This window comes from Pithys albifrons, chromosome 2 (genome assembly GCF_047495875.1).
Source record: "Pithys albifrons albifrons isolate INPA30051 chromosome 2, PitAlb_v1, whole genome shotgun sequence".
Lineage (NCBI taxonomy): Eukaryota > Metazoa > Chordata > Aves > Passeriformes > Thamnophilidae > Pithys > Pithys albifrons.
The window spans coordinates 96,165,739-96,192,165 of record NC_092459.1 but is presented as its reverse complement, the minus strand read 5'-3'; the positions used below and the strand labels follow the sequence as shown (position 1 = coordinate 96,192,165).

Below are 26,427 nucleotides of genomic sequence, written 5' to 3'. Positions count from 1 at the left end.
TGCCTCAATACTGATTGGGTTTGGGTTTGGGTTTTCTTGTTTTGTTTTTTTTCCCCCCCAGAGTGGTACATAATATGTTCACATTGATGTAAACCGATGCACATGTATCTCCTATCTAATCGTATATTCTAAAATGTAAAATGTCATTCAAAAATTTCCTTCTCATATTGTAAAAAAACAAAAAACAAACAAGGAGATTGTCTTTCAGGGAGTATAGCAGAATTCATACTGTAATTCAGCCATTTGTTCTCAAATCCCAAAATTGCACAGAAGTGAAAATAAACAGTGCAATGCAAGAAATGCCAAAGTAAGCATTTGGATGAAAATAGCTAAAAAGAAAAAAACCCCTGCTAATACTGTGTTTTCTGTGAAGTTGCTTGATTCATAGCTCATTAATTATGTTAATATTAAATCATTTAAATTCACTAACTTTTCTGGTTCACTTTTTTCTCTAGGTATAATAATAAGATATGAACTTTACATGAGAAAAAAATCAAAACCAACTGGGAACTTTCTTCTTCCTGAAATTCGTATTTTCCAAAGCAGTGGATGGCTGAGTCCTCAACCAGTTGTGGAATCTCCTAATGAAAATGCCCTGGCTCCACCGCAGACCAGTACCACAGTTATTGACCTGGAACCATTCACAGAGTATGAATTTTATGTGCTAGCGGTAAACATGGCAGGTAGCATATCTTCAGACTGGATATCAGGACAAACAGGAGAGGCTGGTAAGCACTGGTTTGAATTAATTTGTTAGAAATTAAAGGGAAAATATAGATTAGCATGTATTCCTATTTTTTTCAATAAAATGTGTCTATGTGGTTGTTCAGCTAGGGAAAAAATCTCTTTTTTAATTAATTAGAAATAGGTCAGATTATCTCAAAACTTAACATGTTAAGTAAAAACATCTTCACCATAAAATCATATTGCTGAGGCAAATAATCCATGTCAATTAACTCAAAAGTCAAACTACAGGATTATAAAATATGCCAAGCAGTGTTCCAACTTGAAGAATTGAGAGGATTATCTTTCAGGAATATACTGCTTGAAACTTTGGTTAAGGTTAGTGAGAGATGCCTCTGGACAAATTAGGGTACAAATGAGACCATATGCTGAAGTCAATCATATGGATTTTGTTTAACAATAAATATGAGGTAAAGAGATAGAAACAAATAGAAAAGAGGCGAGGGAGAGAGAGAGATATCAAGCAGAAGATAGTCACCACCCATGGATCTAGCAGCGTCCCATTCTCAGTAGTGAGGGGGCTCAAGGTCATGCAAAACTTTTCACTATTTATACATCTTAGAAAACAAAGGAATTAATGTTTATTGGCTGCACAGTTCTCTTATTCTCTTGGTTAAATAATTCCCTATTTTCCAATGCTAAGTTGTATGCACTCTGTCTTTCTCTTCTTTTGAGTTTCCTGGATCGGTGGGTCATGAGTCAGTGGTCACAATCTCCCCGTTGGAATTACCTTTTATCCACTCGGAGCTGATTTCAGCACAGTTGCTGAGTTGACTTTCCTCATGGCCCCTAAATTCTGCATTCTTTGTGTTCATTATCAATGCTACATTATTCTCCCTCAGCTTTGCTAACCTCCCACTAGGTATGAGATAACACCCAATAATAATAGTACCTTTATTTTATCTCAAGCTCCAGCTATGGTGGCTTATCTTACATCCAGGTTCCAGGTGTCCATGACCCAGGTATCCCCCATACTCATGGGGGACTTCAGTGTTCATTGGTGGTCATGGGAGTTATCTCTTCCATAACTTGGGGTGATCTTTGACTGTGTATGAGCAGTTTTCCAATTGTGGGAATTTTTATGTGGATGTGTTAACCAGGATGAGCTAATCAGATCTCACCTCCACCAGGCCTGGAGTTAGCACCACCCTGTTGCTCCCTTCTGTGTTTATCTCTTTCTTTGGCCTTAACAGTGTTTGAGACAGGCCATGTGAGCTTCAACTCTTTTTCATATGCTTTTATAGAGGGCAAGTGTCATAATATGGACCCTTTTTTCTGAAGTGTAACTAGTTTGCAACATCTCTTATTGTGACCCTTCTGTTCAGATTTTCAAAAGGGCTTGCCACTTACTTATTATTTGAAATATCAACAATTTATTTCAATGCTTTCATATAGAGCCTGAAACAAATGAAACATTTGCAATGAAACATCTCTGTTACATTACTGATGCTTTTGTTTGCTATTGGCTTGAAATTCGTGTCCTCAGTCATTTGCTCCTGCCAAACAGCAGGCTAAACTAATTCCTCCTTCAAAATGAGTCTTTGTGCTTATCTGTTCCTAAATACTAGATGTTATAAAAGTGTTAAATTGTATTTGGGAAGAAGTCCATTAGTGTGGTTGTTTGTACGTAGCAGAAGTGCTATGAGTTGGTAGCCTATTATTACAGAGTAATCAGGTGGGGATTTAACTGCAGTGCAAACAATCCTTTAACAGATTTACTATGGAAGACTGGGGAACTGTTTTGTAAGAAGTGAGAGACATGTTAATTTCAAACTGGCCTAGCAAACAGAATTGCTTTTAAGATGCTGAAGTATTGAACACTTTTTGCTTTTATCAGTTTTTTCCCATGTTGCATGAAGTTTTTCTTCAAGACCTTTTCATTTGTATATACTTTCTTACCTGCTACAGGGGTTTGGACTATAGTGTTGATTAGTATTTCTTTGAAGACCTCAGCAGGGTTTTATTCTGTATTCACAGCCAGAATAGAAAACAGGAGAATGATGGGTGAGGTACTTTTTATGAGCTATCAGTATAAGATGAAAATTCCATCTAGACTTGAAAATAAGGTTTAAAAAGGGAAAAGATTGTCAGAAATGTTGTTTTACAAGTACAGTGAGTACACATTGCTAATTTATTTTATGAATATTATTATATTAACTTTATTTCAGCCCCGGCATCCATGCCATCTCCATCAGTATTCCCTCTTTCACCATATTCTCTTAATGTGTCGTGGGAAAAACCAGAAGACAATTTAGCAAGAGGAGAAGTGATGGGATATAGCATCAGCTTAATAACTGAACAAACATCCTTGCCACCGTTTTCCCAGGTATTACTGTTACTTGCATGAAATTTTTCCTAACTAGTAATATTAAAATTGATAAAGTCTGATGTCCTCTGAGGTGTTGGGATGAATCATTTCCCTGACTTGCTGTATATTCTCTGATGTAACTTTTCTACCTACCGGTTTGAGTGCTCTGTAATGTTACACACTACTACTTTTAGGTTTTAAATTGTATTCCTGAGCTGACTGGTTTTCAGTAGTGGGTGAGATTCAAAATTACGAGGGATGAGATTGTGCGACAACATTTAAATTATCATGATATTTGCATGTACTGATTCTGTATTGTTGCTGTATTTGCTGATATTCCTAAAGCTTTGTTGTGTTGTAGAAATCTATATTTTCTTTGAGAAGGTACCTGTCTGGCTTCTTGGATGAATCTTTGTAGTGGGGAAACCTAAAATAGCAGAAAAAAAATCTTTAAAGTCAAAATATGTGACTTTAAAATACTGTTATAATGTTTATGTGACTGAGTTTAGCAAACAAATACCATGGTGTTAGTAGTAAGCTAAAAGCTTAGGAATGAGCAAAGAAACATGATAGGTAATCAGAATGTTAAAATGGATCTGGTGCTCTGATATTGAGTTTCTGTCTCAGAGCTGATTTTGTCTTTCAGTAGTACCACAGATGGGCCTTAGTTTATTTGCCTATGAAGTAGGCATACTACTGCTCCTGGGGCTATTGTAACAATACATAAATGCCAACTACTTCTGGTCACAGGATTGCAAGGTTTTTCATCTAAACAACCATCTGATAACCAAGTTATCTAAAATGCTACAGTTTATTGTTCTTCTCCCTCTGATAGGTTATAGTAATGTTAAAGTAAAGCAGATACACGTCTGTAGGTATTAGTTCTTCCCCTCCCTACTAATGCCTGCTAATCATGTCACTCCTTCAGTGGTAGTCAGATTTCACAACTTAATAGTGTCATTTTTGTCATTTCGATTGTAGCCTCACTGTTTGTAGTGATAACTGCACCACCACACAGTTTTATGAGGCAATAACTTTGTTTCCTCATTTATCCACTCAGGAACTGGCTTATTACCTCATAAAACAGTGTGATGGGAAGTATTATCACCTAAATCCCAGCTTGTTCAGATTCTCCAAAATAATCCTCTCCCTCAGTTGGTCTTTGCAGGCTTTTCCACATCTGAATGAAGGAATCTGCAAGTTCAGAGACAAGTTTCTTATTAGTGAACATGTCATCAATTGGCAGGAATGAAAATATTATTAACCAACTGTTGTCTTCCAATCTGTTTGCTTTGCAGGTTTTGCATATAGCTGAGGCTCATGAGCGCTCCTACGTAGCAACGGGATTAAAACCTTACAGGACGTACAACTTCACTGTTACTCTCTGCAATCAAATTGGTTGTGTAACCAGTGAGCCAGGCATGGGGCAAACCTTGGCAGCTGGTAAGAAAACGATCTGTAGCAAAGTGCAAAGCTGACACAGAGTTTACTAATGAATACTGTTATGATGATCATAGTTTGATGCACAGTGACAGGGGTAGGTGTTGTATTAATACAAAGTGACTTGCCTAATTGTTATTTGTTTATCTTGACAGATTAAAACCAAAATGTTTTCAATGGAGTTTAAGGTACACGATTATGGCAGTAGGATTTGTGTACTGCTCTCTTAATTGCAGGTTATGATATGTATATTTTTTGTTCCTGTTTGTTTAAATGGTAAATGTACATAAGTGTGGCTGCACCCAGTCATTCATTTATGAAGTTAAGAAGTTGTTGATTTGTTGTTGGGGTTTTTCAGTGTGTGTGTCGTGTTTGCACAACAGGGGATGTAAAATGCACCTGCTGTGTCAATGCCTTGCTTAACACACAAAGGAGGAGTTGCATGGCTTTTCTATTAAACAGCAACATAAGTACAAAGTGTATTTGTGTGTTTAAATCAGAAGCAACATGCATATTTTTGGTCTGCTCTTTTGAAAATGTTTGTTTATTTAGCCCCTGAGATTTATGAGATTTTGCTTTGTTGATATGTATATGCTCACTTTACTGTGGAAACAGTGCTAAAGAAACTGCATGTATGTTCCTGTGTACCTTAATAAATTTTCAGTCTTTGGGGTAAATGCAACCACGTTATTCTGGATTTCAAAGGTATCAATGGTCTACAAATTTGGGGGAAAAAAATTATTAGTACAGAACAGAGACGAAGAAAGGACTGGCATAAACTCACTTCTTGGACATAGGGAAATCAAGAGTGTTTTAAAAGAGAAATTTTTAGGAAAACCGTCTTTACAAGTCTCTTTATTCATGGAGCAAGGTAATCAGCACAGTTCTTTAATATTACAAATAGAAACTCAAAATCCATGCTATGTGACATATACTGAATAGACTGGTCATCTGAAGAGAACTGACTACTTAATACTGTGATTTCATTTTGTATTTAAAACACATTAATTAATTTTTACAATATTAGCTAAAAATGCTTAACTAAAAATGTTAATCAATTAGTGGTGTTGTGGATGTTGTGATGGTCTCTGAAAATATCTTTCTCATATAATTTTGTCTCTCATAGGAAAAAATCTGAAATTTTCTGCTGCACAGAATGTTTTACTAGACTCCCTGGGCTGTATTTGTCTTTTCTGAATTCCATCAAAGCTTCTCTGTGTAATCAATGAAGGAATATAGGAGTATCCAAACAGGGAATGAGGAGCTGCCCAGAGCCAGTAAATAGGAAGCTTTATATACATCAGCTGAAGTGAAATCTAAGCTGTTGTGATATTAACTCTAGTCTGTCCTCAGTTCTCCATTGTCTGTTTATTTCATTGCCTTCCCATTTGTTTTCAAGTGGAAGGCTGACCATATTCAGAGCCTCCCATTTGTATGACTTTATCCCATATCACACAGCTGTGCAAGGAACAGAGTTCCAGTCTCTGCTGATAACCATGGAAACAAACATTGTCTAAACAGCACACCTTATTACTACAAATGATCCAACTTTGCATTTTTACATTTATTAAAAGATTCAGAAACAATAGCTTAGTTATGCTTGACAGCTTGTTTATGACCATCTCCTCCCTGGTTGTGTTAATACTTAGAGACCTATCACATTAGAGAAGACAGGAGAATACAAAATAGCATAGCAGACATGTCCCCATTTATTAGCTGTTTTGCAGTGAAGCCTTTTCCTACTTACTATTGTAAGCCTTGAAAGGGAGAAAATCAGTCCTATATCAGCTTCCTTTTATGTTTTTAATGCATATTACTGCAATGGATTAAATTCTGGCAAACTAAAAAATAAAATTGCATGCACTTTGCATGCAATTTTATCTTTCACCACTCACTACTTTTTTTCTGAAGAAATTTGTTTTATCCTATCCATACAGGTTGGAGTCTTTTTGTGTGTGTGTGTGTGTGTGCACACATGTTTCATTCTGTAAGGTTCTGAAAACTGTTTCCAAAGAAAATTTAAAAGAAGTGCTACTTACATGATGACAACCAAAGTGAGTTAAAACTTCGAAAAAAGTTAGGAGAAACCAGTGCCTGTAATTTTTAAGCCTTATTTCATTATTATCCTTTTCATTGAATGGTGCAAAATGAAATTCAAACTGCCTTTCTAGGACTGTTGGTGAGTTCCTTTCCATGAAGGAATGCTTCCCTGGCAAAGAGACAGCTTTCCTGGCTGGATGCCTCTCAAAAGGAGCTTTTTGGAGGAAGTCTTGACTGAAATGTGCTCCAGCATGATGGTCCCCTTTCATCGTAGCACAATCCAGGGGCTTTGAATTGTATTTCATTTTGGACTAGAGGTTATACTAAATTAGACTAGTTCTTCTTCTCTGATCCTCAGAAGGATAATGGAAAACCATCTCTACTCCCTCCATGGATGGAGTACATTGATTTATCACATTTAAATCAATGAGTGCCTCAATGGCTGTGATTTTGGCACAACTGATGTGTATTAGCAAGGGGCTTCTTTTTGGAATTGCCAATCACTTCAAAAATTTGCCACTAAAAGTCTTAAGTAATTTTTAAGCTTTGTTCATATCCATTAGGCAGAAACAAGGGTATGAAATCATTAGAACAAAAGTGCTGAGAAAGAAAAGTAAGAGGTTTTGAGACAAGATCAAAAAGACAAAAGGGACTCCTGCAGTAAGGAGCAGAATTTAAGAATAATATCCAAGGGAGCAGGAGCATCAGAAAGAGTCTGCTGATCTTCCAGTGAGATGTCTCTTGCAGTACAACTGGCTAACATAATCCAGAAGCAAATATAACGAGTAGATTCCTTCTAACTTGGTTCAGTATAGGCATCTGCACTGGGAATATCTCATGAATAGCTTTGCAGGAGTAGAGTGAAAGAAAACTAAACTCGGCCATATGGCAAAAACCTCCTCCTCACCAATACATACACCCACAATATTTGTAAATGTAACAAAATAAGGTAAACCAGAAGAATGTGAGGAGAGAGAGTGAGGAAACAAATAGAATGAAATTACAAAGAATGGAGGTATTTTTTGAAAAGGCTGAGTGGAAGATATTACAAATGCATATGAAACCAGGAGAGTGTGGTAAATAAAAGAACTTGAGCACTTGTGCCTGATGCGTGGCCAGCTGTGAGAATGGTAAAAAAAGTTGGAAGATCAATGTTATGTGGTAAATGCAGTAATGGGATAAAAGATCAAAACAGGCATATGAAGAGAATTACTCATCCAGGTGACTGGACAGAAAGAGAACCTCCATTTCATCTGTTCAGAAAAAATTACATAAATAGTGGAGTTTAAAATAGTTAACTGAGAAGTGTTTAATACTTTTTCATCAGTCTTTTAAATGGTAAATTAAGATGATGCACCTTCCACAATTCTTGTGGTATTTGAAATATTTTTTATGCTCTGCAATATTGTGCCCATAATATTGAAATCCGTGGCTGATAGATGAGGAAGAAGTTCAGTGTTAATACTTTATTTGAAAATTTGAAATGCAATTTGAATTTTGTTCTTGCCTGTGCTGCCCCAAGATCATTAAGTGAAGCTACACGTATGTAAGTGAAAGGAATATGGGAAAATAATCATACATTTTTTAATCTCAATACAAAGAGCAAAATCTTACTTTATTCCTTTCTTTGGGTTCTTCCATGTTCAGATATCTGTCTGAAAATGGCATTCAGCCTGAGGTCTTAGGCTATTTTTTTTTATTATTTCAAAAGCAGTTTTTGCTTTGTGGTTTTCTCTCCTGTAGGACTCTGAACTGGTACCTTGGAATCTATAGAACTATATTAGCTGCTATCAGTGAGACACTTGGTCCTTTAAAGGTGCCTTTTTGTGACAATGTGTTTGAATAAAATTATAAATTACCAATATAAACAAAGCATGTTTTCAAAATTTTTCAGTGAGGCAGAGAAACACCTCTTTATTCCCAGCAATTTCTGACGTTTCAACAGGATGAAATGAGCCATGTGAGTGCTTGGACTATTACAATTGCTTATGCCACTGATCTCAAATCATATAGTCAAAGAGTGCCTTAAACAATCTATACAGATACGTTTCATTAACTACTGTGTGACTAAGCTTATTTCTTGTAATTAAGTTCGCCTTTCCTTTGCCCTTATTTCTTTTTTAAATTCATTTAAAAACCACTTTTTAAGATATAGCAAAGTATGGCTTTGTGATTGCTGCCTCTTACCCAGCACATTGTATTCCCAATCCTTTGCTTTTGATGGCAATTACAGGGTTCAGAAGCTAATTTGTAGAAGATATTCTTCCAGCACCAGCTGCATCTGGCTTCTTGGCAGACTTCTCAAGCAGTTGTATTTGGTGGTTTTGGAGTTGCCTCTGGGTTTGCTGGGGTAATTCTGGGCTGTCTTACAATCCTTGATGTCATTTTCTTTTTGATTACCCTTTTAATCTGAGTAATTTGTCTGTTTTTTCCATTCATGAATAGGGTCCGGTGCAAGCCCTTTTCAAAAGCCTCATTTGTTTATGCCTGTCATAGGCTGCTTTTCTACAAAATGCTATGCCTCAATTTTAAAATCACCAATACCCATTAAACAGGTAGTAAGTAATGTATATTTTCCTTTGTTACAGAAGAGAAATATGAGGGCCATTTGCTGCTGGCCTGGAAACACAGATTGTTTTGCATGCATGTACATAAGTCTCTTCATTGTGAATAGGACCCAAAGTGATTAAACAAGCACTCTTAATATGTTAATTTATAATTTTAATTACAACAATCTTGTATATATAGTCATTAGTGAATACTAATATAAATATTTTTCTACCTTTTTATTCATAATGCATAAACCAATCATCCAGTTACTTCTCGGCAGTTGCCTGTTTCCGTTTCATAATACAATCTTTGTTCTTAGTTATGAATGCATTTTGTTCATTCCTGTCTTGAATAATCCCTCATTAAGCTAGTCACTTTCTGCTCCATGCTAAAAAGGAAAAATTATCATGCAAATGTGGCATGCCATATTAAAAAGCACATTACCAAACACTTTTGTTGCTGTCCTTCAATTAGTTTCCCTTCTTTGAATTTAATTTCATTTGTTGTTAAACTACTGACTTGATGTATGGACTCATGAATTTGAGGCTGCTGCCAAGAATGTAGCAGGAAAAAAAATCAAAGCCTCTGCAGAAAGCTACAGAGGCAAAGCTGAAATGAATTTGCTTCACCTTTGACAAGAACACTTGAACAGCACTGGAATCCTCTGATGATTCAGCTTGGCTAATTATCCAATTATTTATTTGAAGAATAAAGACGCTGTTTTACAATTAGAAAAGTGTAAAGTAATCTGAGAAATTTCATAATGACAGATGACTTAAGTAACTTTTGACATAAATAGAATCTGTTCAAACTTGTCTTGCCAAGTGTTCAAGCTGTAGTTAAACTGCTCTTTGAGTTTTAGCAAATTAGAAGGGATGCAAAAGTTACTTATTTCCTCTTCCTTACAAACCACATATTATACTTCAGAAAATAGCTCAAAACAGCTCAGCTTGTTCTTTTCCCTCTCTGTCAAATTTGCAAGGTTTTAAAGCTATGTTTAAGTTGCATTCCTCTTGATTAAAAGCTTTTGGTTCAAAGCAATACTTTTTAATTGCCTAATAATATAAGTCAGTTCTTAGGAAAGAACCGTGCATTTAGGAGTTCATTTGCAATATAACTGAAAAATTCATTGCATGGCAGTAAAACAATTTACTGTTAATTACAAGGAGAAGAATTTGCTGTACCATGCTCACAGATTGCCATGAATCATGCAGCACTCCTAGAGATTTATAACAGATGTGTAAGTGGGATGAATTAGCAGGGTTTAATAACAGAGACACAAATCATGCAGACTTCAAGGAGCTTTAATTGATATACTAGAATGTGACGGGCATGAATCACTCAGCCATTCAACAGCACTGTAACATATGGTCAGCTCAATATGCTGCATCTTAAATCGGTTGGTGAGTCGTTGGTTGTCCCATATGGTGGAAGCAATATATTTTTCATGATTTTTAAAAAATACAGGGTATTACATCTATTTTAAAAGAAATATGATTGCAAAATATCCATATTACTAAATTTTCTTTTGATGTCCAGTGTAGGTGAATATTATTCTTTTTTGGGAAAGAGTCCAAAATAGACTCTCTGAAGAATCTCCTAAAATTTCAAAATATTGTCAGAAGACATAAGTATTATTGGTTGGCTCATTTGCTGTTGAAATGACTGATACCATTGTGAAGTGCAAAAAAAGAGAAGAACATACCAGAAATGCAATAGCAAACTTGGGGTCCCTTGAGCTAATAACTGGTAGCAAAATTAAATGGATGACCCACAGTGAGGCATGTAATTTTACTTGCAAGGTAAACTCCAAGATGAAAAGAAAATATATTTGCTGTCAGTTTTTGTCTTCAAATTTGCCAATATTTTATGTTTTAATTTGTATTTATGCCTTTCAACTTAACAATAATTAAACACTGTGTACTTTTTGTTACTGTTACCTTCCTGAGCTATTCAGAGTGTCTAATTGAAGGCTTTGGTGGAAGAGTACACAAATAGCTACCTACTGTACACTGAACAGGAGTTACTCAAACATATGCAGGCCTGTAAAATTTAGCCACAGTGTAAATATGTTATTCCTGGGACAAGAAGCTGGCAGAGTATAGAAAAGCTTTAGCAGTTGTATTAGTAAACCTGACAGACTTGAGAAAGGAATATTGTATCCTTAGAACCATGGCTGCCAGAATTTAATGTCAACAATTAAAATTTATTTTGATCCTTACCTAGTGTTTATTACTGTTTGTATACACAACAGACCTTACTAATACAGAGATGCACTATTAGATGGAATTACCATCTGTTCAGAGTGAAATGCTGGCATCTGTCTTCGAGCCTAAAACTAAAATGATATTATTTCAAACAAAACAAAATTAACTGCTCTTTACTTACCAACTTCATTTTTGTGTACATGTGTGTGCATAAACACATGGGAAAGGCTTATTTGTAATAACCTGTGTAGCAACATCTATATTTAGATATATGACTTCAACATAAGCTGTATGGACCATCTGTCTTTATTGGTCTTTTCAGTGCCCTTTGCTACACAATGGTATGCAGCAATCATGGGCTTTTAAATACAGTTTTAGCTTTATAATATATTAAATATGTATTATATAGCAAGACATTAAAACTACATAATTAAAATACACAAAAATGTGACTTTGAATCCGCTAAAATGCAGTGTGCTCATTATTTTGACAGATGTGTCTTAACAGAACGTGACTAAAAAAAATTAAATAGGTAAAATTATAGTCGATTCATCTTACAAAAAGTTGCTACAGGTACCACAGTGACACCTTTAGGTAAATACACAGTGTGTCTTTTAGTCTTGAATATTTTTAATTTCAGCATTTAGTACCCTGGTGGGCTAGAGCTAGAGATTTATTTAAAGTCCTTTCTGTTTCTGTGTGCAGTTGAGTTTTCTGTTTGGTTGGTTTTTTTTTTTTCTTTCTGATACTTATGTAACCCATTATATACAGTTTTTTGCTGTCTTGCTGCATAAGAATTCTCAAGCATCAACAAGACTGTAGTTTAAATACTAACATAGCAAGGATGTTACTTTCTGAAAGAGTAGTCTTCTGTTCTATATATCACAAAATAATAAATTGTGTCATGCCAGTGTTTAATGCGTGTACACAGTGCATTAACTGTAACTGTAGTACATTTATTTGTGCTAGAGGAGACTTGAAAATGATTAAAAAATCAATACTTCCCTGTCAGAGAAGCAAGTGTTACGATGCATTTAAGTAGTTAATTGCATAAGCCCCATAAAAGCTTCAGGTTTGGGTATCAGAGATGCCATAATTATGGTCCAAGTAACTGCCTTTATTAATACTAGACTTTAAAGGCAGATATAGTTATTGTCATGATTGCTAGTCAGATGTGTGCATTTTAAAAATAATGAATTTTAGCATTTCTGTTTTGCCATCAGTAATCTGAACTGGAGGGCTCAACCTCCAGTTCTCATTTAAAATGCTGACGTATGCTGGTTCCCTCAAAGGTGAAGTTTTGATTGTTAAGCCATGTTTTCTATTTAAACTTGTGCATTAATACCACAATTCATTAGTGCTATGCCCTACTTATGCAGGAAAGCTTATGACCTCACGCTGCATTACTTCAATTTTGACATTGTAAATTTCTACCATCGCGTGAGATACTAATTAGATTGTGAAGTCATAAATGATACCCAAGCAGGAATTTACAGCACATAGTGCCATTGGCAGTTTCCCAGTTCCTCCACTCCCTGCTTTCTCCAAGAAGAATATTTATCAAGTTATGGGGCATGGGGGACAAAGAAAAAGAGAAAGAAAGAAGTAATATGCTACCAGCAAATAGGAAAAATGAAAAATATGTTAATGATCTTGGAAATGAGAGAATGTTTAAAAGGATGTTATTAATTCATTTTAAATGGAGCAATCTCTCCTTCTCTAAAGAACTCATGCTATGTACAACACTGGGCTGTGAAGTAATATGTCAGATTTTGAAGGCCCATATTTTATTTCAGGTTTTATTGTTCTTGAAAGGCGTTTATTGCTCTTTACTATGTCATTATGGGAACAAGTAATTTTTACAAGTTGTCATTGTATTTCGCTGCCTGGGTACAAATGAAGTTTCTGTTGTTAAACCCTTTTCTTTATCAGGGAAAGAAGAAGAAAAAAGGCAAGATGTGTATAGATTCTATATATAGTAGAGTATTCTTGTCCAGATGGCATCTTCTGTTGTTTCAGTGATGGGGTCCGTTTCCTTCCCACCTGTATGGCCATTGTGCCATTATCCAAACAGGTCCTGCTGCCCTCCAGTGGCTCACTGCACAGTATTCTATAAAGAAAAATGGAGTATGTTTTGTTAATAACTCAGCTATAGAGTGACTAATGCTATCAAATTGTTTAAAAAATATCAAAGTATTGAATTTAATGGTAGAAGGATCATCTCAATAACATAAAACTATCTTATGTGGATACTTTCATGGAAACAATCTTGTATGTAGACTTACTGTGCACCACTAGTGGTGAAGAAAAGTTAGACTCATGTTGTCATGTGCCATGCTGAGATGTAACAAGAGTTAATTAACTCTTGAGATTCTCCTTTGTTTTTTCACTCACATCCATTGTGAAGGTCACACAGATACACACTTACATTGACTATGGAATGAGAGGCTGATCAAGGAGGAAATACAAACATACATTTTATGAAGATGCTGATTCCTATTCTTAAAGGTTATGAAAGATATTTTGGATATAATAGCAGAGACATTTATCCAAAGCTTTAATAAATGAAGTATTTATTTTACAATTAAAACTAAGTTTTTATGAAGATAAAAAACATTTTGGGAATTTTTCTCCTCTAATTAAGCTTTTGTGGATTTCTGTGTTTATTCATAAGATAATCAGAAACTGAAACATGATATTTTGCAAAAATTAAGTCATATGAAATAATTAATTTCCCAAGTATTATGGACAAAAATACCTAGACAATTTTTATTTATCCACAGCTCCAAGAAAACTTAGTGCCCCTCGTGTTGAAGGAATAAACAGCACAATGGTAAAGATACATTGGAATGAACCTGAAGAGCTTAATGGCCCTTCTCCCATCTACCAGGTGGAAAGGATGGATGCATCTTTAGCTACATTTAGTACAGAAGTAATGAAAGGGATCCGTTTCCCTGGAAATGGATATTACAGATTCGCTAGTTCCACCCTCCCCACCAATACTTACTTTACAGGTAAATGAGTTTACTTATAAAATGTACTAATTGCACTCTGCATTTGTTTTGCCATTTATTATGATGTTCTATAAAATTTCTATTTTAAAATGTGTAGGTTTTAATTTATTAATTTAATGTGATGGTTATTGATTAATGGACTATTTTGATTCTCCGGTAAAAGGCTGTGGAAAACATTGGACATGTGGGATTTGTACTCCTTTCAGTTTGGAGAGATGTACATGACAGTGAATCTTGCTATGTATTTGATTCGTTTCTGTGTTGTAAACATAAGATAGATTTTATTTATTCTTCTGAGATAAAAACTTTTTAATCAATTTGCTATGATTTTTGAGGTATGTTTCACTTGGTATCTTTTTGAGAATTCCTAAGGTTGCATAAGCACTCAAAAAGCTCTGTCTTTCATATTCAGAACATTTGTGCTATGATCTTGCTTATTTGGTTAAGGAAGGAAAGAATCCTACCAATCTGTCAGAATTCCACTGTTTCTGGACCTTTGGGTACTTTTGTGGGGTTTTTTTTGTTTGGTTTGGTTTGTTTGGTTTTTTTCAGTTACTTATTTTGAAGCTGTGAGTTTTTCATATTGAAGCAGGTCTATGTCCTGTTATGATGACACACAATAGGTCATCACATCTGTGTTCTGTAATTCTCATAATTTGCTGATGTCTTTACTTCTGGGATAACACAAAGATATAGACTGCATGTTTTTTTGAAAAAAAAAAATTAACCTGGTTGAATGTTTGAGATTTTGTAGAAGTCTGTAAGTGAAATATTGCATGGATATGCAAGAAGTATGAATATTGAATAGAAGAAATGTCAGAGCTGAAGGTCTATGAAAAAAAAGTTGTATGAAAGGTCTGTGTGAGTATATCTCAAGTCACAAGACTGACAGCAGCAAGGGGAAATCCAGAATGAATCTAGGCAGCCATATGAGCAAGCATTGGCTTGGTCCTAAGGCCACACCACGCAGTGACACAACTTAACCTGGTACTAAGCCTTGTTTGTTAAGAGATAAGGGCTGCAAAAGCCATGCAACATTGTTGACACACAAAAGAATGCTGAAGATTTCAAGAGCACTCAGCTGACATGCCCTTGTCTTCAGGGTCACCACAGGTAATTCTGGAAAGAATATTTGAGCACAGATATCTCAGTACTTGCAAGTATATGTGTGCAAGTTCAGATTTTGTTTAAAACAGGAATCGGCTTCTGGCCTCTCTGTGGTCACTGGATGGATTTGACTTAAAAAAACCCAAAGTTGAAGATGACTTCAATTTTTTTTTTTCTGGCTGGATGCTTACTTGACAAATAATAATAACAAATGATAATGTGTTAGTTAAATATTGACACAGTGTTGACTGGCAAAACCTGTCTCTGTGCGGGAATCTGTAGGAACAGCTGTTGGGCTCCTTTTCTTATCCAAATTTCTTGATGGTTTTCCTGACATGAGTTTGCACAATTTACTGTATATTTAACAAAAATATCTTTGATATGTTTCTTCTATTGTGATGATCTAAACACCAAAGGAATTGTGTCCTACAGTTTTTCTCACTGGAGCACCCATGAGCCCCATCAATACAATATAGTTAAATAGTTTAATCAGACAGGCAAAGAATTATGAGTATTGCTGAATTTCATACTTCCCATCTGTGCTGGGAAAGAAGGTGTTACAATTGGGATTGTTAACATACCTGTCTATTTGTAACCAAGTAAGCCCAACACCAATCTATTCAAGTGTTGATTCAGTCTGGGGTTTGGTTATGCTCCATAAACTGGGACTGATGCCTTGCATATAGTTCATTGTGATGGCTGAGGTGATTTGAGAGAGTTTGGACAGACAGGTTGGGTAAAGATGTTAAAATAAAGCTCCCCTCATACTGGCACCTGATGGTTGCATGGATAAATATAATTTATCCTTGCTTTAGGTTGTGTTCTTTTTTCCCTATCAGCTATTAGTCAGAGTATTTGGAGATGACGTAGAATGAAAACACACTAGACAATTTGTCCAGATACCTATGAGTAATGACTGACAATCTGGTTAATTCAGTCTGTGTTTGGTACCAAAAAATCTGTAATCCTGGTTTGGCAACTCAGTAAAGTTTTTGAGAAGTATTAATCTGGGTTTTTATAGGTAGATCATCTGTCCTTCTTCCAAAATATGATGAAGCAAAAATGATAGCAAATCCAAGAGAGTTTAGAAAGACAGACACTTAAGGGAATTGAAAATACTCTTTAACTGCACTCTGCAGTTGTTTTGTTGTTGAGTTCCTCTCTTATTACTGATCTCTGAAGACAAGCAGTTGGCAATTGTGCTTTATGGATGGAACAGCTTTAGTGTGCATGCAGCTGTGTACATTTTTGACACAAAAGTGTGCCAGCTTGTATATGTCAGTCAGCAGACAGATACTTCTCGGTGTGTCTGGGAACTCCCACTGTTAATCCCGAAAATGATTGATCAGTTTATTCATTGCTAATAAATGCAGTTGTCTTCACTACCTCCCTGGCTGGTCTTATACTCCAAGATGCAAGTAATAGGGGCAGATGTATTATCTGGGAAATTTTCCAAATTCATCTTTAGAAAAAAAGTCAGTAAACAGTGGCTACACTAAGCAGTGTCCTTCTGTCTGTAACAGAGCCTCCAGCTGCACTGGAAGATGTGCTCTGAGTACACATTAGGTGAGAGGAAATCCGGTAAAGAAAAGGATTTTTTTTTTTTTTTGCTAGAACTGTCCACATGCAACTTCTCAGCTCATCAAACTGTGAAGAAGTGTTTTAGGCATCTGTAATATTATTTCCCAACTGATGCAGACTTGATTTTTAATACTTACTCATATGCCTTGAAGTTCTTAGATACAACAGCATTCATTGTATCTATCAAAATACCACAAGGCAAAGGAACTGTTGGTGTCCTCATTTTAGCCAAGGAACTTATCCATCTCCCACCACTCTGAAGATTGGGGTATTCAGGTGTTTATCTTCATATCTTACCCATGACACAGCAAAGTGCATGATTCTGATTTAACGTATGGGGAGCTGAAGTTCAGATTCTACTTAATGCGGGACTTCATACTTCAACTGCCCCCTAAAAATGGCTAGAGGATTTTGCAAATTATTTGTTTTGTGTGGCTTGCTTTTATTGGTACAGCTTGTGTGATGTAGCTGTCAGTCTGGAGTCAGAATACTGCAGTAATGTTGTTGTGTTTGTCTTTCTGGTTCTCTAGTTGTCAAGAGTGGTACTGTGTCTGTTTTATACAGGTGCAGACAGGCAAGCTTGGAGTTCAAAGACCTGTAAAGAGCTGGGTGTCTGAATATCTTAAAATTCAAATTATACTTGTATTATCTCTTTAATGACTGACTCTAATAGCTATGTCCAAAAAAAGCCTAAAGATGAAGGTAAAGAGCATGATGTCATGTGAACCTGGCTCTCACCACTAAAAAATGGGTGAGAATATTTTGTTCTGCAGGAAAGCAGAACAAAATGTCTTTGTGTACTTTGTAGGAGAGAACTACCAAGACTTATAAGTGAGATCATTCAAGATAGTTGAATAGAATCCATGGGAAATAGCATGCTGAACTGCTGAAAGATGTGTGTGTGTGAATATCAATAATAAGGTAGAGATATATTTATGAAAATTTTTTGCTCCTTGGCTGAGGGTTAGGACTTGAGGTGCCTGAGTGGATGAAATAAAAACTGATATTGAGAATTTTTACCTGTCTAAACAAGCCCTGGTTAGGATGAAGTTTGGGTCTAATTTGAGGCATTACTGTCTGTCTGTTCCAGATTTGTAACTTAAAAAATATCTCCAGATGATTAGGAAGCTTTTAGTTTTACAGAGAGTTGGGGATCACATCTTTCTTTGAAAGTGTGACTCCCTGAGAAAGTGCACAAGCACTCTGTTGAGTATAGTGGGGGAGACTATTTGAACTTTGTAGAAAATCCTGTGAATATTTTTTTTTCTGGAGCAAGTATACAGGGTAAAAATCCTAAGGACAGATAAAGGGAAGTTTGGTTTTAGGTTTTATTAAGAAAATAGTTGCCAAACTACTGATTGTTTTTGAAAGGAACTTGTGGGCCCAAAGAACAACTGGTTGAAAATTGAACCTTGGATATCCTTGACAATCAATGACATCTGAGCTAGGAGTTTCAGGACTGCAATGTAGTTATCTAAAGTACAGTCATGCATCACACAAATCACTTACTGTAATCTTTCCTGTTACCCGTTGCCAGGCAGAAAGTCTGTGGCAGAGCTGATGGAATAGGGGCATCTTTTAGTTAGAAAGGATAGAAATTGCAATCAGTTGGACACATGGGTTGAATGAGAAAGCTGCTTGTCTCCCTGCCGTGGAACTAGAGCTGGGCTCTATAGAGAAACTTGCTGCATCCATTGGAATATGCATGAAATGCTCATTGAGTAAAGAGTGACTCACTTGCTACCAAAGAGAGTACCAGATGGTTGTGTGGAAGGTGACATTCCTTCTGACCTCTCAAAATAAGACTGCTTTTCAAATATAACATTGAACATAAATTGACAATTCTGTGACATTGTAGAGGGGTTTGTAAACAATATACATATTCTTTCTATGAAATGGAGCACAACAAATCTTCCCAGCATGCTTCATTCATTGTTTAAAATACAATTGGGGCTTGATGTTAGGAGTTCTAATTAAACATCTGTGTGAGGAGGGTGGCCTTTACTTATTTAGTGAAAAAATAATTCATTTTATCAGGTGGATAAAAAAATTCCTTGTGATATTTTAAAAATGGTTGAATTAGCTAGTAATATTTTAATGTCGCTCCTCTTGAATGCCACTTGTTTAAAAAGAAAATTGCTAACATAGAATTGATCAAAATGCAGTCCAGTCTGAAGAAACTTTTGTTCTTGGCCTTTCTTTGAATTCAAGTCTTTTGAAATAGGACACTGCACTTAAAAAGAAGTGGATCTTGCCTTGTACTATGTAGTCTTTGCTAACTTCCACATGATGTGTATCAGCTCTATAATAATTATGAAATAACTGTATGAGGTAAGATGTTAATATATTAAACATTACAAGTAGAACTTTTTTGGAGTGACATTTTTAGTGTCATAAAGTGGTCTTAAAAATGCGTATTAAAAATATATATATATATCTGTGCTAGTGTTTTTACTGCCAAAATCTGACTCAGATACACAGACATTTCTCAGAGTGGAGAATGTTTCCAGTAACGATGTTTCTTAATGAGTTTGCCATGGAACACTGCACAGGTGTCGTTTACATTTGTTGTGAGCAGAAGTGCCGAGAAGGGCCGTGGTCACTCAGTGCTTCATCTCCCCATAGCTCTTCATCACTCTGAACTCTCTTTGCAATGATGTAAACCAAATTCCGCTCTATGTAATCTTGAGTAAGGATTTGATAGCTGAAGGTGTAGATATTTTTATTAGTGTATGGAGGCAAGTAAACATGCCTTTTCCACCATCCTGGTGGAAATTTATGGAATACCAAGAAAATGAATATGATTAGGAGTCTTAAAACAATGCAAGAGGAGAAGCCAAAAAAAATAGAGTCATTTAGAATAATGAAGGCTAAAAAAATGCATGATAATGGTGTTAAAATATATAAAAATGTGTAACTTCAATGAAGAGAATGAACTTTTCATGTCTACTGTGAGTAAAACAGCAGTGCACTCATAATAAATTTAAAATATAGCAAGGTAGATTGTATTCTTGAAAGACATTTTTTTCTAAAAGATTCAGGCTAGTTGAGCAAAATAATTCATTTTGTGAGAAAAAAAATGAAAGCTCTGACACTGCAGATTTTAAAGAATAGTTGGATGAGCATTTGTCAGGAATAACCTGGATAAAATTGATTCTCCTTTGGAGTAAGTGGATTGATTCTGTGACCTCTAAGAATGTTTTCCAAACATCTATCCTATTATAAACTCAGACTAACCCAATGAAACTAGGAAAGATGTTCATTTCACCAAATAACTTTTACTAGAAAAGAGCTGCCTTTTTTTCCTGATTGACAATTTTCTACAAAAAGGGAAGGTTGTATGAGTCAAACAAGTTTTGCTTCTATTTTATTTTTTCTCCATTTCCCCAATATTTGTTTTTGTGACTAATGATTTAAGATGGTAAGAAATTAATTTTAATCATTAAATCAGAATAACGTAACAATTTAGGGTTGAAGAGAAATCATCTGGTCCAACGTACTACTCATAGTGTCTCCCACTAGACCTGTTAAGGTCTTTGTTACCTTGAATTTTCTCTCCATATGTAGTCAAGTATATTTCCAAGAACTGTTCCAGTTTTCAATCTGGCCAGGCTTTTAGGTGACTTTCCCCACTTATATCTCTACAGAATTTTATGCATTTGAACTTGTGTCCATTGCCTCATGTTCTTGTTCAATTTAGTGCTCCAAGAAAGCGTAGCTGTTCTCTTTTTTTTTTCTATTTACTTTTGGTGGTTTTGGGGGTTTTTACTGCCAGAGTACCCAAAAGTGCACTGTAGGACTTGTATTTGCTGGATTTCATGAGGTTTCTGTCACCCCATTTCTGCAGCCTGTCAAGATATCTCTGTGTTGCAGTGTATCCACTGCGGCCTTCTTTTTTTTTTTTTTTTTCAAATTGCCTCCAAACTTTTAGATACCAGGCTCCATCCCATCGCCCAGGACCTGTTTTAATGAATAACACTGTTAAATAGAATTGGTCCCAACAGAAATTCCTTGTAAATGCTGCCCAATGGGCTTTGTGCCACTTGTCACAAGCCTTTGAGTCCTGCTGTTTAGCCAATATTTTACTCACAGTCGCACTGTGGTCCACCTATTTCTCCAGCCTGATGGCAAGGATTTCCTAATCTATAGACAAGCAAATGCTGCTAAATTTGTTTGCTACAGCCTTACTAAAAAGATGGAGAGAACTGGAAGAGGAGGACAGAAATCTGACCTTTTTGCTTAGTTTGGTTTTATGTATTCTTTGTCTCTCTGCTGATATTTTTTCAATTCATAGCTTTTTAAGAATCAGCCCTTTTTATTTCATTACATTGAAATGAAGAAAGTAAGCAAGATTTTCTGAGGGAAAAACTATTACAAAAGAAATTCTTACATCTAGCTTTTGAATACTGAGAGAGTAAGAAAGAGAACACATTTGTTTTGCAGACTTGAAGAACACACTTTGTGTGTTAGGGAACTTTAATAGTGCCAATCATTTTTCAGGCTTTTATATTAAATCATACACTAAAAAGCTTGTGGAGTACTTGGATTTTGTTTTGTCCTTTCTGTCTAGGTTGTTGCCACAGGACTTGTCCTTAGAAATTCTTTTAATTTTTATGCCAACTTCTTATGTTTTCTCCTCTTGTATTCACAAAAGAATGATTTGAACTCACATCTTCATCTTCTGTGAAAGGAAGATAAAAATCTTCTATATCACCGTCAAGTGGCTGACTTCAGTGAGAAGGAGAACTATCCTTTTTTTCTACCTGAGAACTGTTTGCACAGAGATTTTAGGCAGAATTTTATCTTAGTACTTAAAAATGAATTCACATTTCATCTTGAAAAACACATTCCTTCCTTTCTTCCTTTTGAATCCCAAGAAGCCTAAAGATAGGGGGTGAGAGAGAAGCTGCATATAGAGAAAAAGGAGTGATCCAGCACAACAAAGTGAACTCTGCTGCTTTAGGAACAAAACAACTGAAAACATTTTTGAACATGCACAACAGGGACTTAGGCAACAAATAAGCCAAACTGATGCTGACCTTGCCAGTGTTACAGAGGTAATATTTTCACCAAGATGAGCTGATTTTTAGGCACTGACATACTTTCTATCAGTATTGAGTATCTGCTTTTCCTTTTTTTGTTGTAACCACTACAGAGGAGAAAAAAAGAATATCACCTTGTGTATTATTTTTCATATTTGCCTCTTGGACTTTAATAGACCAACTATGCAGCACAAGCTTTGGCACACAGTTGCAATTTTTCTTTTTTTTTTTTTTTTTTTTTCTGTTTAAATCTTGGCTTTAGTGCCAAAGTAGATTTTTGCCACTGTTTTTTGACATTCTGAACTACATGGTTAAACCTATTTTTTTTTCTGCTTATGCATTGAACTCTCCAGAGCACGTAGTAGTCCCAAATTGTGGAATTTGTAAGAGCAGCAGCTTTTCCATTGTTTTATCAATCTGCCAGTGGAAGGGCCCTTTCCTAGACAAGAGCATAGTTTCAACTGTCTGTGCAAAAGCAGTTACAGAGTTGAGTCTTTTGCTTATCACAAACACACCACATGACCTCTATTCTGTAAAACAGCAATTGTACCCCTTTTGTCACAGCTCTAGTTGGGCTTTCATTAATTTTGTGTAAGCATGATTCATTATTTTTGAATGTAGTGGGCATTCTCTCTACAGGTGACAAGCAATATGTCCATTCATATTGAGCTGCTTGTCTACAAGACCCCCCGGCCCTTTTCCACAGAGGTACTTCCCGGCTGGGTAGATCCCAGCCTCTACTGCACTCCTGGTTTATGTTTACCCAGGTGCAAGACCGTATATTTTTCTTGGCAGAACTTCATAAGATTCTTGTTAGCCCAGCCTTCCAGTCTATGCATATCTTCCTGCAAGGTGGCTCTCCTTTTCTAAGCATCCACTTCCGCTGGGTTGGTGTCATCTCATCTTATCAGGGTACACTTGATCCCATCAAACAGATCACTTATGAAGATATTAAACATCTTTAGGCTCAATATAGGTTTCTGGGCAACCCCACTTGGAACAGGCAGCCAGTTTGAAAAGAAGCTGTTCACCACTCTACTCAGGGTGCTGCCTGACAGCCAGTTCCAGCTGCACAGACCACTTGTCTAGACCATCATGGATCAGGTTCTTTACAAGGAGCCAGTGGCAAACACTATGGAAAGCCTTGGTGAAATTGAGGTAGACAATGTCCACTGCTTGCCCCACACCCACTGAGATGTTTTCTTTGTTGTAGAATGCACTCAGGTTTATCACACATGATTTTCCCTTGGTGAATTGATGCTGGCTTTTGCCAATCACGTGTTTCATCTGACTTGTGGCAACCCTCAAGGAAGATTCACTCCATAACTTTCCCAGGGACTAAAGTAAGAGTGATGTGCCTATAATTTTCTGGATCATCCTTTAAACCCTTCTTGTAGATGGGGGTTGACATTATCCCTTTTCCAGTCTTCTAGGATCTCCATGACTCTCTGATCTCCATGACTTTTCAGGTTATGGAGGCTGGCCTCGCAGTAATGTAAACAAGCTCTCATAACACCCTTGAGTGAGTACTGTCAAGTCCTGTTGATTTACAGAAGCCAGGCTCCTGTTCACATACAAATTCTCCCTTTGCTGACTGTGGGTCTCTGTTTACATCAACCTCGATTTTGTTCCCAGGGCCTGGGATCCAACAGTGCTGGTAAAGATAGCTGGTGAAGAAAGTGTTGAGAACTTCTGCATTTCACCATTGTTGGTGACTAATTTGCCTCTCCTGCTTAAGAGTGGGACAAAATTTTCCTTCTGATTCTATGGAGAGTTTTCAACAAGGGTGCAGCAAAGAGACAATAACTGCTGTGTTGGCTGGGGAGACACTTGAAGTGAAATTAATTCTTTCTGGTACGTACTTGGCCCTTCTTTAGGTTATTTCTATAATGGGTTATTCAGTCCCATAACTTCAGACATTGTGTTTGACTGATACTGAGCCTTTAAATTATTTCTGCTTTTAAGATACAAATTCCTTCCCATCTTGTTTTTAAAGGATGATGGTGTAAATACTGAATTATGTATTGACTAAAGTGTGTGAGGTGTCATGCATTGATTATGATTGCATTGTGAATTTGATCAAGAAATTTTCATAATAATAACATAAGGAAGCTTTTCACCTTCTAATTGATTTTCAGGGCGATTAAATTAAGACCTTGTCTAAGTACAACTGTCCTTATCAATTACTGGCAGAATAGAGAAATTAAAGGATTAAAAATTTACGTGTGTTAAGATTCAGTATTTAAGGTCTAAAATCAATCAGATCATAGACTGAATAATTCCATTATGGCAAAACTATCATTCAGGATTAGACTCTGGTAATTTAGAGGAAAAAAAAGCAATCTGCACTCGTACATATGGGAAAAATTAAGTTTGCAAAATTAAGCACCTAGCGCTTTGGAAATGGAGTTAAAATAAGCATCATGAAGGTAGTTCAACTGTGTTATATGTTAGGATGACATGTAACCAGTTGATTAAAAACTATCTTTCTGTAGGTTCTGTGTATGGTATGGACCAACTGTTGCCTTTTAAAAATCCTTTCTGTTGTGTATATGACTTTATGTCTGTCTGACCGTACATATCTATTCTTAAGTATATCACAGAATATGCATTTTTAATTCTTTTTTCCTGTGCTATTTTTACTGAAGTGCCTGAGTACTTAGTAATCGTTAATATTCACTATTACAACACTTATATTACTACTTTCACTTTATAAATAGGAGCTTCGGGTAAAGAAAAACAGGACTGAATGCTAGTTTTGAATGCTCAGTTTTACATAGGTGGGGCCTGATTTTTTGGGGTAGATCATGAGTTTAAAGTAGTGTGTCTGCCCACTCCTTTTCAATTAGGAGCACATAACACTTCCACAGATCTCCACGGGATGTTTAAATGCAAGCTCTAAATAAAAAAAGAAGAATGAGTAACTCTGGAAAGTTTGACTTAAGCAAGTTGCTTCATATTGCATAAGGATTTTATGGCAGAGGTCAGGACAGATTTCTCCAGAGTGACATTGAACTGTGCTGGCTGTGAACTGTCCATTCACTTTTCATACTCCCCTTCCTCTTTCATTAAACATCCACAGAGCGCTCCATCAAAGAAGACAGGCTTCTGTGCACAAAATCCTTATTTGCTACATGAATTCTGTTTTAGTTGCTGAACATCATAAAATCTGTGAGGCAGATATCTTATGGGAAATGTGTGTTTGTATAATTGTAGACTATATCGTTACTCATCCTCTGTTTGGGTATGCATTCATTTTTCGCAGGCAATTTTGGTTTTGCGTTTCCTAAATTTTGAGTGTTTACTTTTATACATAGTGTGGCCTAAACAGTTATTCTGAATAGTAATTAAAAAAAATTCCAGTGTCATAGGAGAATCCCAGACATATCCATCATTTGGAACATTGCTGACGAATACAGATGTCAATGGATAGAAATCTTTAATATTCATGAAATCTCTTTCCAATCTGAGCTATCAGAGGTGTTGACTACTGCATTAGATGAACATCTGTATGTGAAATACAGAGTGAATTCTTCATCTTGTCTCTTCTATTTTTTAATTTCTTTTGCTTTTTCATTTTTTCCCTCAGCTTTAGCACTATCCATGATTTGTTTCTTGCTTCTCCCCCTTCCACCCTTTCTTTTTTCTTTCCTGATTTTACCACTATAATGCCTTTGTCTTCTTTTGGTGTTCCACAGGGTGTGGTCTTACTTTTCTTTATGTTGTCTGTCACAAAGTGGTAGAAAGTTAAAGAGGTAAGATTGTCCTAGTTCAGCAGGAAGGACCAGCTAACCCTGTGTGGGGGTGATCAAAGCTGTGTATTCTACCCCCTCTATTCATTCCCCAAGGTCAATGGGCCATTAGCAGCAGCTGCCCAGGGAGCCATTATCACCTTCACACCCAGCCTGAGGGGGGTGGAGCTGCTAATGGGCCATCAACAGCTCAACACCCCCTGGCTCCCAGAGTTAATCACCCATTGTGTGAGTCCCCGCCCAGGGGGAGGGACTGAGAGCTCCCTGAGGGTACATAAGTGGTGGGTAAGAAGACCTCGGGAACCTCTCGTCGGATCCAGAGCAGCAGCAGGACCTTGACAGGAGGAGATCCCCGCTCTCACCCAGACCACAGCCCTCGCCTGCACCAACAGGTTTTTCTTTTCCTTTTTCTCTGGACTTGGGGGAACCACAGGGGTCTCAGCACAAGGGCAAACAAACCCCCTTGGGTTTGTGCCCCAGGACACTGGGTTATACTGCTGGGGTTTTGTGAGTTGAAAGCAATTTCCCTTGTGTGTCAGTGTTGTTATTGTAATATTATTATTAAATTTTAGGTCTGACTTATAATCTCTCTCGTGGTGAGTTCATTTCCCCTACTGGTTCACCTTTAAACCAGCACAAAGA

General features: G+C 36.4%; 1 protein-coding gene across 1 annotated transcript in view; it reads left to right on the top strand.

Moving 5' to 3' along the window:
• The window catches only part of USH2A (usherin), a 387,863-nt gene that overhangs the window by 84,492 nt on the left and 276,944 nt on the right, over positions 1-26,427 (top strand). The window contains exons 17-20 of the mRNA XM_071578650.1: positions 456-728; positions 2,913-3,070; positions 4,351-4,495; positions 14,073-14,303. Coding sequence (XP_071434751.1) covers positions 456-728; positions 2,913-3,070; positions 4,351-4,495; positions 14,073-14,303 — 807 coding nt within the window. The remainder of the gene's footprint in view (positions 1-455; positions 729-2,912; positions 3,071-4,350; positions 4,496-14,072; positions 14,304-26,427) is intronic.